The sequence below is a fragment of the Petaurus breviceps genome, unplaced genomic scaffold, assembly GCF_028583685.1.
Source record: "Petaurus breviceps papuanus isolate PSGF00001 unplaced genomic scaffold, PetGlider_PUasm1.0 154, whole genome shotgun sequence".
Classification (NCBI taxonomy): Eukaryota; Metazoa; Chordata; class Mammalia; order Diprotodontia; family Petauridae; genus Petaurus; species Petaurus breviceps.
Window position 1 is genome coordinate 7,768,101 of NW_027185715.1, and position 15,757 is coordinate 7,783,857.

At 36.9% G+C, this 15,757-nt stretch overlaps 1 protein-coding gene across 1 annotated transcript in view; it reads right to left on the bottom strand.

Annotated features, from left to right (window-relative positions):
- The window catches only part of TAFA2 (TAFA chemokine like family member 2), a 531,793-nt gene that overhangs the window by 180,414 nt on the left and 335,622 nt on the right, over positions 1-15,757 (bottom strand). The window contains exon 3 of the mRNA XM_069081388.1: positions 1,866-1,935. Coding sequence (XP_068937489.1) covers positions 1,866-1,935 — 70 coding nt within the window. The remainder of the gene's footprint in view (positions 1-1,865; positions 1,936-15,757) is intronic.

Consider the following 15,757-nt stretch of genomic DNA (forward strand, 5'->3'; position numbering starts at 1 on the left):
GTAACTTGCTGAAGGTTAGTTACACAGATAGTTATTTCTGGGTGTGGTGCTGAGTATCTGAGCCTGGATTCGATCCCCTAGGTCATCCCGACACTGGGGCCAGTGCTCTTACTTGCTAAGCCACCTGGCCTCCCCTAATCAATTGGGGTTAAGTAACTTGCTCAAGGTTACATGGCCAGGTGTTTCTGGGTGGATGCTAAGTGTCTGAGCCCGGATTCGATCCACATGTCATCCCGACACTGGGGCTGGTGCTCTTACTCGCTGTGCTACCTGGCCGCCCCTGGGTTTTTTTTTTACCTTGATTTGTTTATCAACATTAAAATAATAATTTTACAAGATTTTATGACAAAGGTTCTGCCAAATTTTTGTTTAAACCAAAGTGTTCTGTTGCTATGGAAAAGTTTCAGAATCATTGCTCTAAGTTATACTGCTGCCCACTGGCCCCCAAATCTACCTGTCTACTGTTAGACTGAGCTGCTAGTATGATATAGCAAGAAAGCCCTGTCTGGCTTTCCATTGCTGCCTTTTTGCTCCCACCCCAAGGAGCTACTTCCCTTTAGGCATGGGATCCCTGGGCTCATCCACCTTCCTTGCTCACACATGTAAGATATAACTTTCAATACCAGAAAATACATACACACACAGAGGTACAAATACATATGTGTGTACACCCACACACATATAATATACTTTAATTTGTGTGCATATATATATATACATATATATATATATAATATGGGGGAAGAGCGACTGTCTAGTAATGGCTCCGACCTAGAACTCTGTACATGTGTTGAGCCTGCTTTTCAAAGTGATTGATAATGTGGTGTAGAGAAGTCCTGCCCTGCTAGTCTCAGCTTCAGAGGCTACCCCCCCCCCCCCACCCTGCACTTGGGGCTTACAGAACTCCTAGCTCCTCCACTCAAGACTCAGTCAGACAAGAAAGAGAGAGAAGATCACTTTGGTTCATGACTTTTAAATGCACACTCACTAGTACCTCAGGCAATCAAAAGTCTGTTTCTTGGAATACCTGACAATTCTATGGAGAGGAGAATAGGGTACCTCCCTCAATTCCACACCACTAGGCCTTTCCAGACTGAGCCCTTATTGACCAGTCTTTATTAAGACACATACATATGTCTATGCACAGAGAAACACACATATTTATTTATATAACACATGCAAGTGTGATATGCAAACATATGTGTCAACAGAGAATGGCTATGTACAAATATTAGTGGGTACATGTACAAGTGTATATGTATAGATATGTGTGAACATGTGTTCAGTGGGATACATTTTATACCTTTATACACAATGCACCTACATGCTATACATGTATGTCATATTATATGTGATATATTATATGTGTAACATGAATGGGGTATGCATCTGTATATAGGAGGTAGCTAAGTGGCCTAGTATATAGAATGCTAGTCTTGGCATTAGGAAGACCTGAGTTCAAATCCTGCCTCAGTTACTTATTAGTTTTATGATCCTGGGTAAGTCACTTACCATCTCTCTGACTCAGTCTCCTCATCTGTAAAATGAGAATAACAACAGCCTCCAGGGCTTTTTGTGTGTGAGGAAAAAGTGAAATGACACAGCACTTTCAAGCCATGAAATGCTGTGCTATGTAAATGCTAGCTATTATGTACATGTGTGTATAATATACACATACATATGATACACACATATATATGAGTATATAATTATTGTTACTATTACTGAGAGTGAATAGCAAGCTGACCAGGAAGACTTGAATTCAAACTCCACATTTCACACAGACTGACCCTCTGACCTCCTCTCAATATTCTAGCCTAGGCAACTCTCTAAGAAGGTAAATTGCAGAAAAAGTGCTTACCTACCTTTGGTGGAAAGAATTTCCTCTCCTAGGAGTTCCGTATACAAATAAAATCACAGCTCTATTTCTTGTCCCTGTAATTATCACAACATGCACTTATAAACCACTTTAAGGTCTGCAAAATATTGTATGAACATTATCTCATCTTAACCTCCCAACAGATCTTCTGAGAAAAGTAACACTAATTGTCCTGTTTTGCAAATAAGGAAACTGAAACTTAGAAAGTTTAAGTGTCTTGTCCATAGTCACAAAATAAGGAAATATAAGAGGTTTCAATGAAAGTCTGTGTGGTCTCTGAGACCAGCTCTCTTTTAACTTCAGCATACACATGTATGTGTATACACACCTAACCCCATCATATGTGTTACATACATATGTAGGTGTATATGTGAATCTATATATGCATGTATAGATATATGTATACACACATTCTCATATACATACATACACACTGAATGTTGTTCTACACATTTTTTTTAATAAAGCAATTGGGGTTAAGTAACTTGCTCAAGGTTACATGGCCAGGTGTTTCTGGGTGGGTGCTAAGTGTCTGAGCCCGGATTTGATCCCCAGGTCATCCCGACACTGGAGCCGGTGCTCTTACTTGCTGTGCTACCTGGATGCCCCAGTTCTATACATTTTTAAATGTATAGACACACCCTGAACCCTAAGTTGATCATCTCAACTTAGACTTTCTTCAGGCATTTAGTAACTAAAACTATAAAGAAAAATATTTAAAACAGCAAAAACTGCGGAACATATATGTCAAAACAACTTCTACCTCCTGGCATCCACAAACAAGCTAAGAAAAGGGGATCTGTTTTTCAACCACCTATGACAGAAACTCTTTGGTCTAGAAGCCAAGGTTCCAGTCAGATTTGTGCAGTAAGATGCAAAAATACATCTCATCACAGAAGCTTTTAAATTTCACATAATTAAAACATGAGAAGAAAGGCAAATAGTATGAGAGAGTAAGCACTATGAACTACATAAATATTAACAATTACTTCCTCTAGACTCGCAATCAACCCTGAGCCTGGAAGGTTTGATTGTTGGGTGGTAAGAAATACAGACTAATAAGAGAAGAGATTTTTTCCCCTCCTTCCGACCTCCTTTCCTGTTTTTAGCTATTGCTAATCATTCACTCATTTAAATGAACCAAGTACTACCGTATAAATATATAGGGAGGGGGCTTGACAAGCAGACAGATAATAGGTTTTGAAAATTTGTTCTGTTCCATGCTCCTGTATAGAACATCTGTGACCTTAGACAAAATTGTCTATCCTTTCTATATTTGTTTCTCCTTCAGGAAATTCTTTCTTTTGCTTGCTTCTTGAAAAAGGCATGAAGAAGAAATAATTTAGTGTTTAAGAAATAATGCAAAAAGAGAGTCAGGAAGTACAAGATTCTGAGCAAGCAAAGGGGAGGTGAAGGTTGCACCAAAAAGGTTGCTGAGTGAAGAACTAGACAGAGGAGAGAAACGAACACAAAGGAAACTCTAGAGCAGGAGATTTTTAGCCTGGAAACCAGGATAGATTTCAGGGGGATCCATGGATTTAGGATGTGGGAAAAAAGTGATCATTATTTTATTCTTTATTAATTTTATTTTATTATCTATTTATTTATGTATTTTAGAACATTCTTCCGAGGAAGGGCCCTAAGCTTCACCAACTTCCATGTCCATAATATAAAAGAGGGTAAGGGCTCCTGCTCTAGGGGAAATCTGGGCCTTCAGGGGAAGAAGCAGCATCCCAAGTTCCAAGGAACAATGAGAATTCATGGTCACCAATGAGTATGAAGAAAGTTATTATTAGTCCCCATGAGGATAAAATTTGTCCTGGGGAATCATGCTTTGTCATTGTCACTTTTGCAGGCCTGACATGATCGTTTTGGTTGTTTCTTTGTTTCAGTCGTGTCCAACTCTTCATGACCCCATTTGGGGTTTTCCTGGCAAAGATAATAGAGTTTTTTGCCATTTCCTTTTCCAGCTCATTTTACAGGTGAGGAAACTGAGGGAAACAGGGTTAAATGACTTGCCCCACGTCACACAGCTAGTAAGTGTCTGAGACTGGATTAGAACTCAGGACTTCCTGACTCCCAGGCTCGGCATTCTATCCACTGTGCCACCTACCTGCCCCAGCATTAAGGAGTATCATAGTTTTGAAGTATGTATTCTGTGACCTTTCAGCATGAAAAGAGATCACAACTGCTAATAGTCTGCTGAAACCACCAGTCATTTCCCACTTCCTGTAAATCAGGTAGAAAATAGGAAACATTGTCATTGGTGTTTGTCCTTCATTTTTTGAAGAGAACCATGACATCAGGAAGTGAATTGGATTTAAGTGAGGGGGGGCTATGGAAAGTCCCCTGCCTCACTCACCCTTCTGGAGCCATCTGTGTCCAATGGTAAGATAAAGATCAGTAGGATTGGAGATGGTTCTGGATGAGTTGGAGATCTCCACCTTTTTAAGCTCAGGTCTTTAACAGGTCTCAGTTTGACTGAAGCAACACCCATTCAGTGATTAAGGCTAGATAAGAAATGAGACAAAGAATGACCTCTTTTACTTAGTGGAGGAAGGGGAAGGAATCTAACTGAGATGGTAAGGACCTTCAGGGTATCTGACCAAAACCAAAACAGTTGCTATCTACACTCACAGTGAGCTATCAGAGCACCTTGACCAAAAGAGGCTTGGGCTGGGATCTATTGTTGACCAATCAATGAGAGTGAGAGCAGAGTGATTTGGGTTTGCTCTGCCCAAAGGAATGTAAATTTTGATCACTGAAATCTCACAAGATATCTTGGGTTTTTCAACCTAGATTTCTTTTTAAAGAATAGAAAACTAGAAAGCATATCAAAAGCCTATGAAGTCCTGGGAAAGAAAATGAAAGCCCTGGGAGCACAGGTGGTATTTTCATCTATTATTCCAATTGAGCATAGAGATTTTGGAAGCAAAAGGGAGATACAGAAAATGAACAGATACATTTGTTAAAGAATAAGATTTGGTTTTCTAAAAAGATATGAAATGCACCTTATAAGTTCAGGGTACAGTTCAAACTCCAGCAAGTCTTTCTTGCTTTCTGCCACAAATACATCATAAAAGCTTCCCCTTCCCTTTTAGAGAAGAAAAGCTGTTCACTACCAAGACTGAAGATTGACAGACTTTCCTTGGGTAACTGGTAAAGATTTTTTTTCTATAACCCAAAGAATAGGTGTGTGAAGACCTTACCTTTCTAAAAGAGCTATAGTTAAGACCTCTGAACTTTTAGAGACAGAGAGAAGAAACCACTCTTTCTCTTAAGAGGAAGAAGGAACATTTCAGCTAAGGACTACAGCTAAAGTCAGAAGGTGATGACAGAGAGGTTTTCACAACTTCATGCGTGATGGAGGCACACTTGTCACTGACCAGCATTGACCAGGGGAGCCATGAGACCAGAAGGGAGCAGGTCCCTTAGGAGCAATGCAAAAGCATGAGATAACCATGTTGCATCACAGGTCTCTCCCACAGCTTCTCTGCCATGTATCTGCCCTGGGACCATATGTTCCCTTTGTGTGACCCCCTCCACAGTTCATATGTGTTCCCTAAGTATCACTTAGGCATGTCCACTCTTCCCATTCCATATTGCATATGTCTATATACACATATATAAATATATGTATGTGTATACGAAAACCCCTGGTTTCTGAGGGAAATATTCTTTGTTCCTCCTTTTTGCTTCTAATCATGTTCTCTGAGTAGTAAAAGTAAACACATTTGCAGAGGCTCAACTTTTTTTGAGCAAATATGAACTCACAAAGAACTTAGGGTAGCTAATAGTGGAGGGGGAACCATATGTAGGTCATGGGAGGGAGGGAAATACAAAAAGATTAGATATGTTTTGTTTGTCAGAAAATTTTCAGAGGCGATCAAGTAGGCTTTGATTTCCAAATGTGGGAGAGATGAAGAAAAAAAATCCCCACAAAATTATACATTCAGATAATATGAAGGAAGTCAGGTTTGGTGGTACAGAAAAAACACTGAGTAAAGAATTTGTACAGTAATTCAGAGCAAAAAATAACTATCGAAAGGATGAGCAAAAAATTGCGTGAACTCAAATATCAAAGTTGCTGATACATAAGGTAGGGGGACATTAAAAAAATTTTAAATTTTAAAGTATCATCAAGACTTAGTGGGATTGGAATCAGGACTAGAATATGGCAATGTATTATTCAAATAAAATGGAATTGAAAGAAGGTACAGAAAAACAGCTTTGTATATAGTGTTGTGCTGCTGTGTTTTACAACTGACTTCCCCCCCCAAAAAAATATGCAAAAAACATTTTAAATTGAAATCTACATTATTAATATTTTCTCCATCACTTTCTTAAGTCTAGACAATCAACAAAACAATAAATCAAGCACTGATTTGTAGCATTTACTGATTTCTAAAGTGTAAATATGCACATTGAAAATTGAACAATCAGCTCTAGCCTGAGCACAGCTCTCTGATTGTATGTTCAAAAAGACACAAAGCTAGGTGGAAATTAGTGAAAATGCAGTGAAAAACATTGAGATGAAGGAAAGAGGAAAGAGAATCAAAAGTGATTTAATTGTGGGATCAAGGACACTGACCTTCCAGCCTGAAAGAAGAAATCACTAATGAATTCCAAATACAGACCATAAAATGATCAGAGAGGTAAAATACAGCTGTGAGAAGGGATTTTGTCATGGAGACATCTGCAAGAAATCTTAATTTCTTGAAAAGGAGAACATGGTTACAATGTTAAGTTTTCATTTCCTTGGTTGACAGAGGTTAGAGGAGGAAGGGGCTATTGTTGAGATAATGAATAGGGATTTAAGTTAGGTATACAACAAAGTCTCCTACTATCCTTGCAGAGAGGATAGTGGACTAAATGATAGTACGGTTAGATAAATTCAAACAGGTTAAATGGGCTTAGAGTCAGGAAGACCTGAGTTTAAATCCTGCTTCAGACACTTAATAGTTTTGTGACCCTAAGAAAGTGATTTAATTTCTCTATGCCTCTATTTCCTCATCTGTAAAATGGCTGCACTCAATGGCCTCTGAAATTCCATCTTAGCTCTAAATCTATGATCCTAGAATTACATGTCAAAATAGAAAGAGAAGTCTAGAGATATGCCACCATTCTTGGTCCTCATCTTTCTATGGTTCTATATTTTTACATATTTCTATTATATATCTTTGTATGTACATTTCTATTACTCCTCTATAAAATTGACTACTTCACAGGATTAACAAGAGGAAAATATTTTATGATTTATAATAGATTTATAATAAATAAAATAAGCACATTTATTCATTAGTTATTAAATTGTTATTAAAATATGTATTAATAAATGTTTTAAAAATAGAAATATGTGTGTATCTACATATTTTAAAGACTGTGAAAAGGCTAGGTGGTTCAGTGGATAGAGCACTCAACTTTGAGTCAGGAAGACCTGAGTTCAAATTCTGCCTCATTTACTAGCTGTTTGACCCTGAGTAAATCATTTAACCTCTCCCTGCCTCAGTTTCCTCCTCTCTAATATGAGGTAATCAAAGCACCTATCTCCCAGGGTTGTTGTGAGAACAAAATGAGATAAAATTTGTAAAATTATTTACAAACCTGATAGTACTATATAAATTACCATTACTACTATTATTATTAACTATAAGTTCAATATGAGTCAGCAATATGATATGGCTAACTCCCCCCCTTAAAAAAGTGATCTTAGATTGTATATGATTAAAGATGCAATCTCTAGAACAAGAGAGATAATAATTCCATCATTTTCTTTAATGAAAATGTCCAAAGTATCATGTTGATACTTTGGAGAACTACTTTCTAAGATTAACATCGGTAGTTGGAATATAATCTCAAGAAAGGGATCTGGATAAGGAACCTCAAAACAATGCTATACCTAGAATGGTTGAAGGAACCAGGGTTTTATTATTTTTTATTATTAATAATATTATTATAGCTAACATTTGCATAGAATTTAGTATATGCCAGGCACTATACTACAAGCTTTATAATCATTGTCCCCTTTGGTCCTCACGATAACTGGAATTATCATATGGGCTATTGTTACCTCCATTTTACAGATAAGGAAACTGATGCAAACAGAGGTAAAATGGGTTCAAGGATACTGACCTTCTAGCCCAAGGTCACAAAACTTGTAAGTATACAAGCTGTGCGATCTTGATTCTGGGTCCATTGCCCTTATCCTAAATAGCAACCCTATTTAGACTGGAAAAGCTAAGACTTAGGAGGGAAACAAAAGCTGTCGCAAAATATTTGAATGATCACCATGTGATATAGAGACAGTAACAGATAATGAGATGAAGGCAGATGTTATGGGGAGGTATTGACATAATAAAGGATTTCCCAACAATGACAGTTGTCACACATGAAATGAGTTGCTGCCTCTTGAGGTAGTGAGAACTCGTTCAAAAGAGGTATTCAAGAAAAAGCTAGACAACCATTTCTTGTTACAAATGTCAGAGATGAGATCCATCTCCTGATAAGGATACTGAACTAGTTCATTCCTGAGAGCATTCTAATTTTTGGATTTTTCAATTCTCCTTTGAAAGACCTTACAAATATGCTTCAATACCATAGGTTTACTTCTAATTTATTTTGTCCCCCTACCATCCCTACACCATTTTTTTTATTTAGACCTGTGATTTCATCAGTGTAATTCCCAATGTAGAAATTCACTCCATTAATGCAGATTGACAGCTTATCTCTGAGACACTAACCAGAAATAGTGAGAAGTTAAAATAACTAGTAGCATGTGTTAGACTTCTTACTCTTAGACTCTACTTCTATGCACTTTCCCAAGTTGCTTCTCATTTTTCTCCTGACAGGCTTTTCTTTCTCATTTTTAAAAACCAAATTTAGGAAATTAAGTAGAGAGCCCCATGCCCAGAAAAGCATTTGCTCTACCCCAGGTGGCTAATGGTCTGCAGGTTACCTACTTAGGATCCACATAAGACACCTTTTAGAGTTTACAATAGGTTGACCATTGGCAGCCTCCAGGTTTTTAAAAAAAATTCTTCTACTGAACAATTTACAGAAAATAACAGAAGTCTGACCTTTTTTATCTGTTTATCTATGTACTTAGCAAGTGCCTATCATCATGGTTACCTAGGGGCAACCTCAATGATCACATTTATTGCCAGAATAATTCTTGAGTATTTAAAGCCATAGAGCATTTATAGAAGAAATCAGAAAATATGAGAAATTTATCAGTGTTTCTTGGAGTCAGACTTTTCTCCCTTTTGCATATGTGGAGAAGTATAGACGTTTGATATCTGTTTTGGCACCCAAAATAAGATTTTTAAGATCATTTCCCCAGTAAATTTGGAAATATAGAAAAGGAAATCATGTGAAATGGTGCAGAAAGCAAGACCAATTTTTTTAAAACAATCTGTTTTGTTCTGTGTAGCATAGACCTGTCCTTACTAGGAGTAAACTTTACTTGAATGGGAGAAATCAGATGAAATGTGAATTCAAAGTAGAAAAAAAAAATGATGGGAAAGGATCATATCTTTTGGCACAATTTGTCATCCTGGACCTAGACATAAAGCTAGAGCAAAATGATGTCAATCAGATTTGGCTTTGTTCCCTCTTTCCTTCCTATCTTTTCAGTCCTCTTCATCATCTACCCTTTCTAAAACACAAAACATTCACATATATCAAGGGAAATAAGACCTAAGCAACATATGACCCTGAGAATGAACTACCTTCCATTAGTTGGGAATTATACTTGTGACACACGAGCTCTGACCTGGTGCTACTTCATTTGTGCCCTGCTCACAACCCAAATGCCATCCTCTCCTAGTTTCCTTCCTTGATCTCCTCAGATGTAAAAGACACTCCCCAAACCTTGAACTTTTCTCACATTCAGCTTATACCTCTCTTAAGCCCATTGGCACTCCATTTTGCATTGCTATTCTTTTTGCACACCTCCTACTAACTGACTATAAACTCCATGAGGGTCAGGATCAATCTTTTATTCCTCTTTCAATCTCTCTCAACACTCAGCCAAATTGATGCTTACACAATAAATAAAATTCAAAATTTGTTGAAGTGAATTATTACTAAATACAGCTGGGTGGGGGGAACCCAAAAAATAAATTGTTATTATAACACCTCTAGCTAGCCTGTGTTTTCCAAAAGGTGTTTATTTCAGTCAAATTGTAGGTGTTTGTCACAAAGAGTCCAATGTGAAATAAGTACAGGGTAGCACCAACTTTCAAATCAGAGTATAAGATTGAACAGCAACCATTCGGCAAAGGTGTTATTTTCAGAAAAGTTACATTGTGGGGCAAGAACAAGTAAAATGTAGATCTGATCCTGCTTTTCTTTTGGCATATTAGCTGCTGCCAATCACTCCCTGTGGAATTCACATTCTTTGCAGCTTTCATTTTCATCATTTATTTGCCATTTTTCTTCACTATTCAGTGAGAGGTTGGTCTGGTGAGGAGTGGGAAGCACAAACACTCTGAACAATAACACACTACTTTACATCTGGAGAATCAGGCACAGTCTATCTGTTGCATTAAAAGTAATGGATATTTTTACTCCATGTACATTTTTCCTCAAAAAAGCCCAATTTTAGAATGTGTGGAGATGCACAAAGACATTAAATCAGACACAAGATTTATGATTCTGAAGACTTCCTTTATTTTATAGCTCTTAGGAGCTGGCCAAGTGCTGAAGGAATAGGAACCTTCCTCTATGTGCATGTATCAATATACAAAGAATAAGGATGACATTCAGCCCAGAGGTGAGGGGCAGCAGGAGCAAGGGGGAAATGTCATATATAAGAAAAAAGATGAAACTGGAAAATACAAGAGGACTGTTTCTAGCTATAATACATTAGAATTATACTCTTACTCTCAGAGCACAGGTTCCTCCTCTGTAAAATGAAGATAATAGCATCACCTGCTTCCCAAAGCTATTGTCAGTATCGTACAAGATAATGTAGATGTAACTGATGTGTTTTGGAACTCCCCCAAAATGGATATGCAATAAGGCAAGCCCCGTTTCCTTAGTTCTCCAAGCTGCAGGGATTTTTTTCAGACAAATTGCCCAAAAATTGTTTGACCCTGTTTTTGTTTGTTTGTTTCTGTTATTGTCTGATCCTGACCTAGAAGGTAACTGGTGAATAGAAGAAGGGGAATGTGGTAAAATCAGAGAAGCATAGCAAAAGAAAAGGATTGTGACCTAGCTGACAAGTGGAGAATGGCAGAGACTTACGGTCACAGGAGTGTCCCAGTGGGAGCCTATATACTGAACTTTACCAGTGTGTATTGAAATTAATGGTGTGAGTCACTGCAACTCCCTGGTGACAGACTTCCAAGACTGGCCAGTCCTGTAGGGAGTCTGCCTTCTAACTGACTAGGTTATTTCCAGGTGTATGCTGGAAACATTTTAATAACCAGCCCTCCAGGACCTGGCTATATATGCCCAGATCACTTTTACATTTAATCAACATTATGAAAATGTTCTCTATCACTTTCTTAAATCTAGACAATCAATGAAACAGTTGATCAAACCCCAGTTTGTAGCATTTGCTGATTTCAGAGCACCTTTCAGCACTCATGATGAAAACCAAATATCTCTTGCCAGTCAACAGGAACTGGTTTCAAGCCAGTATGACCACAGGTTATTCCCATGTTTTATATGTTCCCCAGTGGAGGACAAACCTATCCAGGTCATCCTTGATTTTCCTTCCTGCCTTGAAGCTGTAGCCTGACTCTTCTTTTAAAACTTACATTTCTTTCTTTTCAGCTTAAACATTATTACCTGTATTTCTGTGTATTAAAATGTAGGTGGCCATTCAAATCTGTGTTCACTCTGCAACATTAATCATAAGATTCAAAAGTGAGGGAGGACAAAATCCATGGAGTCAATCAGGCAGTCAAATAGCATTTATTAAGTACCTACTATGTGTCAAGCATTTTAATACTTAAACTCCACATGGGGGAAGGAAGGAGGGAGATTAAGGTTTGCCTTTACAACCCAAGTTAACACTACCAGAGCAAAATTAATGAGCCAAGCATTACAAGAGAGAACTATTTACATGAGAGAAAAAAGGGATAATCTCTGGCACCTGATACCTCAAGAACCAATGAACCTATTAGAACCTTACTGGGGGGTGGGGGGGGGAGGCAGCTAGGTGACTAGAACCTGAGTTCAAATCTAACCTCAGACACTTGACACCTACTAGCTCTGTGATCTTGGGCAAGATGCCTTGCCTTCCCACCTAACCCCCCCCCAAAAAAAAAGAACCCTACTAGGGTGAATATGGATGTGAATAAAGCAAGGCATCTGACGTTTCTTACTTTTGCCCTAACATCTTGAGTTTAGTTTAGAAAATGTCAGAAAGAAAGAGGTACTGAGGTGTGAGAACCTATTCAATTAGTCCTAACTCTGGTGAATGACTGACAGCTCAAGAGACTCACTGTGGCTGAGTGGCTAAATAGGTCAAGTGCTTTGCAAATGTTAAGGCTATTATTTGGTCAAAGGATATTAACAGGCAGTTTTCAGAAGAAGAAATTAAAGTCATCAATAGTTACTGTGGAAAAAATGCTCTAAATCACTACTGATTAGGAGATATGCAAATTAAAACAATTCTGAGATGCCACCTCACACTTATCAGATTGGCTAATATGACAGAAAAGGAAAATGACAAATACTGGAGGGGATTTGGAAAAAAAAAATGGGACATTAAAGCATTGTTGATATGAATGATGATGATGTGGATGATGATGAAGTGAATTATTACTTAATTACTTATTACTAAATAAATGTGAATTAGACCAACCATTCCAGAGAACAACTATACCCAAAGAGTTATAAAAGTGTGCATACCCTTTGATTCTGCAATACCACTACTAGGTCTATATTCCAAAAATCAAAGAAAAGGGAAAAGGACCTATTTGTACAAAAATATTTATAGCAGCTATTTTTTGTGGTGGCAAAAAATTAGAAATCAAAAAGATACCCATCAAGGGGGAGTACCTGAGCAAATTATGGTATGTGATTGTGATTGAATGCTACTGTGCTATAAGAAATGGTGAGCAGGATGGTTTCAGAAAAATCTGGGAAGACATATGAAATCATACAAAGTAAAGTGAGCAGAAGCAAGAGAGCATTGTACACAGTAACAGCAATATTATAAGGATGATCAATCGCAAATGACTTAAAATACTCTGATCAAGGTAATGATCCAAGACAATTCCAAAGGACCTATGATGAAAAATATCCCCCTCCAAAGAGAGAACTTTGAACTCCAAATGCATATTGAAGTATAACTTTTACTTTATTTTTGTCTATGTTTTCTTTTGCAATATAGCTAATATGGAAATACACTTTACATGACTTCCACATGTATAATTGATCTCAAATGGGAGGAGGGGCAGAAAGAAGAGAAAAATTTTGGAACTCAAATTTTTTTTTTCCTATATGATCATTAAAAAGTTTTTACTTATAATTGAGAAGTGTTGAATGAAAGAAATACACACACACACACATATATATATATATATATTAAGCTATTATTATTATGCTCATTATTTCTGACCCCCAATGACTGATTTATATGTCAAGGGAAATAGAAACAGAATTTTGGAGAAAAAAATAGGCTAACAGTTGAGTTTACTAGGATAGTTTATTTCCTGACAGCAGCTTCATTCACTGTGTAAGTTATATCTCACTATATACAACAGGGTTTTATTTTTTTTTTAAAGCAACTGGGGTTAAGTAACTTGCCCAAGGTTACACGGCCAGATTTGTATGTGTGTGTGGGTGGGTGTGGGTGTGTGTGTGGGTGGCTGGGTGTTAAATATCTGAGGCCGAACTCGAACAACAGGGTTTTTTTTTAATTTTTTTTTAAATTTTGAAGTTAATAAGTATCAACCATGAAGACTTCAATATGCTTAGAAAAACAAAAATGAGATTATATGTGAAACTATGAACTTCTGCTATATATAACTTGTCTTGGGGGGTATCTATGTATAGTTGAGGTGTCATACATATATTTCACACTTATTATAGCAATTCCAGTACTGCCTTATTTGTCTGTGTCCCCCTCTGAACTACTTTCTGCTTTCTTCTGTGTATTTTAATTATTCATTGACTTTCTTTTCTTTTTCTCCATTTATTAGTGTCACTATTACAACTCCCCAGATCCCTCAACTATCCCTTCCTTTGAAAGATTTTTAAAAGATCCTCCATGTATCAGACAACTAGTCACACAAAACAAATTCATACATTATGTGTGTCTGAAAATATGTATATCATTCTGTACCTCTAGTTCATCTCAAAACATGATTCACTCTCAATATTTCTAAAGCTAGAATTGGTTCTAATTCTTAAATCTTAAATGATCACTGTAGAAACTGTTCTGTTTCTAGTCATCTCATACATCAATGGACATAAATTGTCCTAAGTTTCTCCTCTGAAACTGTTTTTTGTCATTTCTTAAAGCAAAATATTATATTGCACTCACAATCCACAAATTTTTAGTTGTTGCCCAACTTGTGGACATCCACCTTGTTTCCCATTTATTTGCTATGATAAAAAGTGGTTCTCTGATTTATGTGTGTGTGTGTGCGTGTGCGCATGTGTGCATGTGCATGTGTGTATTCTTTTCCTCTGATTTCTTTGTGCTATTAGCACAGTAGTCATATTATGAGGTTAAAGTGTATGTAAAGACAATTTAGTTAATTTGGGGATGTAGTACCTAATTGCTTTCTAGAATGTCTGGACCATTTCTCCATTCCAGCATGGAATTAGTGTGCTTATCTTCCTACATGACCTCTAAGAATTGGCATTTTCTTTTCTTGTCATCTCTTCCATCCTAATAAGGGTGAGGTAAGAACCTCTGAATTAAGTAATATAAATAAATAAAAATATTAATTAAGTTGAAATTTGTATTTCTCTTATTATTAGCAAATTTGAAGAAAGAATGCTTTCTTTCTTTTTTTCTTTCCCTTCTCTAGGTCTACATAGGGTATCACACCCTTACCTAAAAGCACTCTGCCCAAAAGGAATGTAAATCTTAATCTCAGAAACTTTTTTTTTGCTTCTTTGGAGCGGGGAATGCAAGGTAATTGGGGCCAAGTGAATTGCTCAATGTCACATGGCTAGTAAGTGTCAAGTGTCTGAGGTCACATTTGAACTCAGGTCCTCCTGACTCTAGGACCTGTGCTCTATTCACTGCACCACTTAGCTGCCCCCTCTTTTTTTTCAACCCCATATCACTCTTTCTCTCATTGATTGCCCAACCATAAGTCCGGGGCCAAGCCCTACTTGGTCATTTTGGGGGCCCTGATTGGCTCAAAATGAATGTAAATTGCAATTGTCTCTGTTTTGGCCAGAAGCCCTGAGGGTCTTTCCCTTGCAAATGGATTTTTTGTTTGTTCTTTTAGAATTTCTATTTTTCTAATCTAGTTCAGGAAATTTATTTGTTGCTTTTTAATTTTTTTTTAAGTTTTCTGACTGATTCCATGGACTTTTTTTTTTTCTTCTGTTGATAAAAGGGTTAAGAGCTATGCAATTCCCCATAAAGATTGCTAAGGCTACATCACAAAAGTTTTGATAAACCATTTTATTATTGGTTTCGATTGAAATTATACATTCTTTCTATAAATTGTTCTTTCATCCGCCATTTTTAGGATTAATATTTTAAATTTCCTATTAAGGAAATTTTATTTTTTTTCTCCAAAACTTTATTAGTTATAATTTTATTGAATTGTTGTCAGTAAAGAATGTGTTTAATATTTCTCTGTGTCTTTAATGCTTTATGGTCAATTTTTGTAAAGATACTATGTTCTTTGGGGATATACATACACTCCTTTCTATTACCATTCCTTAGTTGTCATA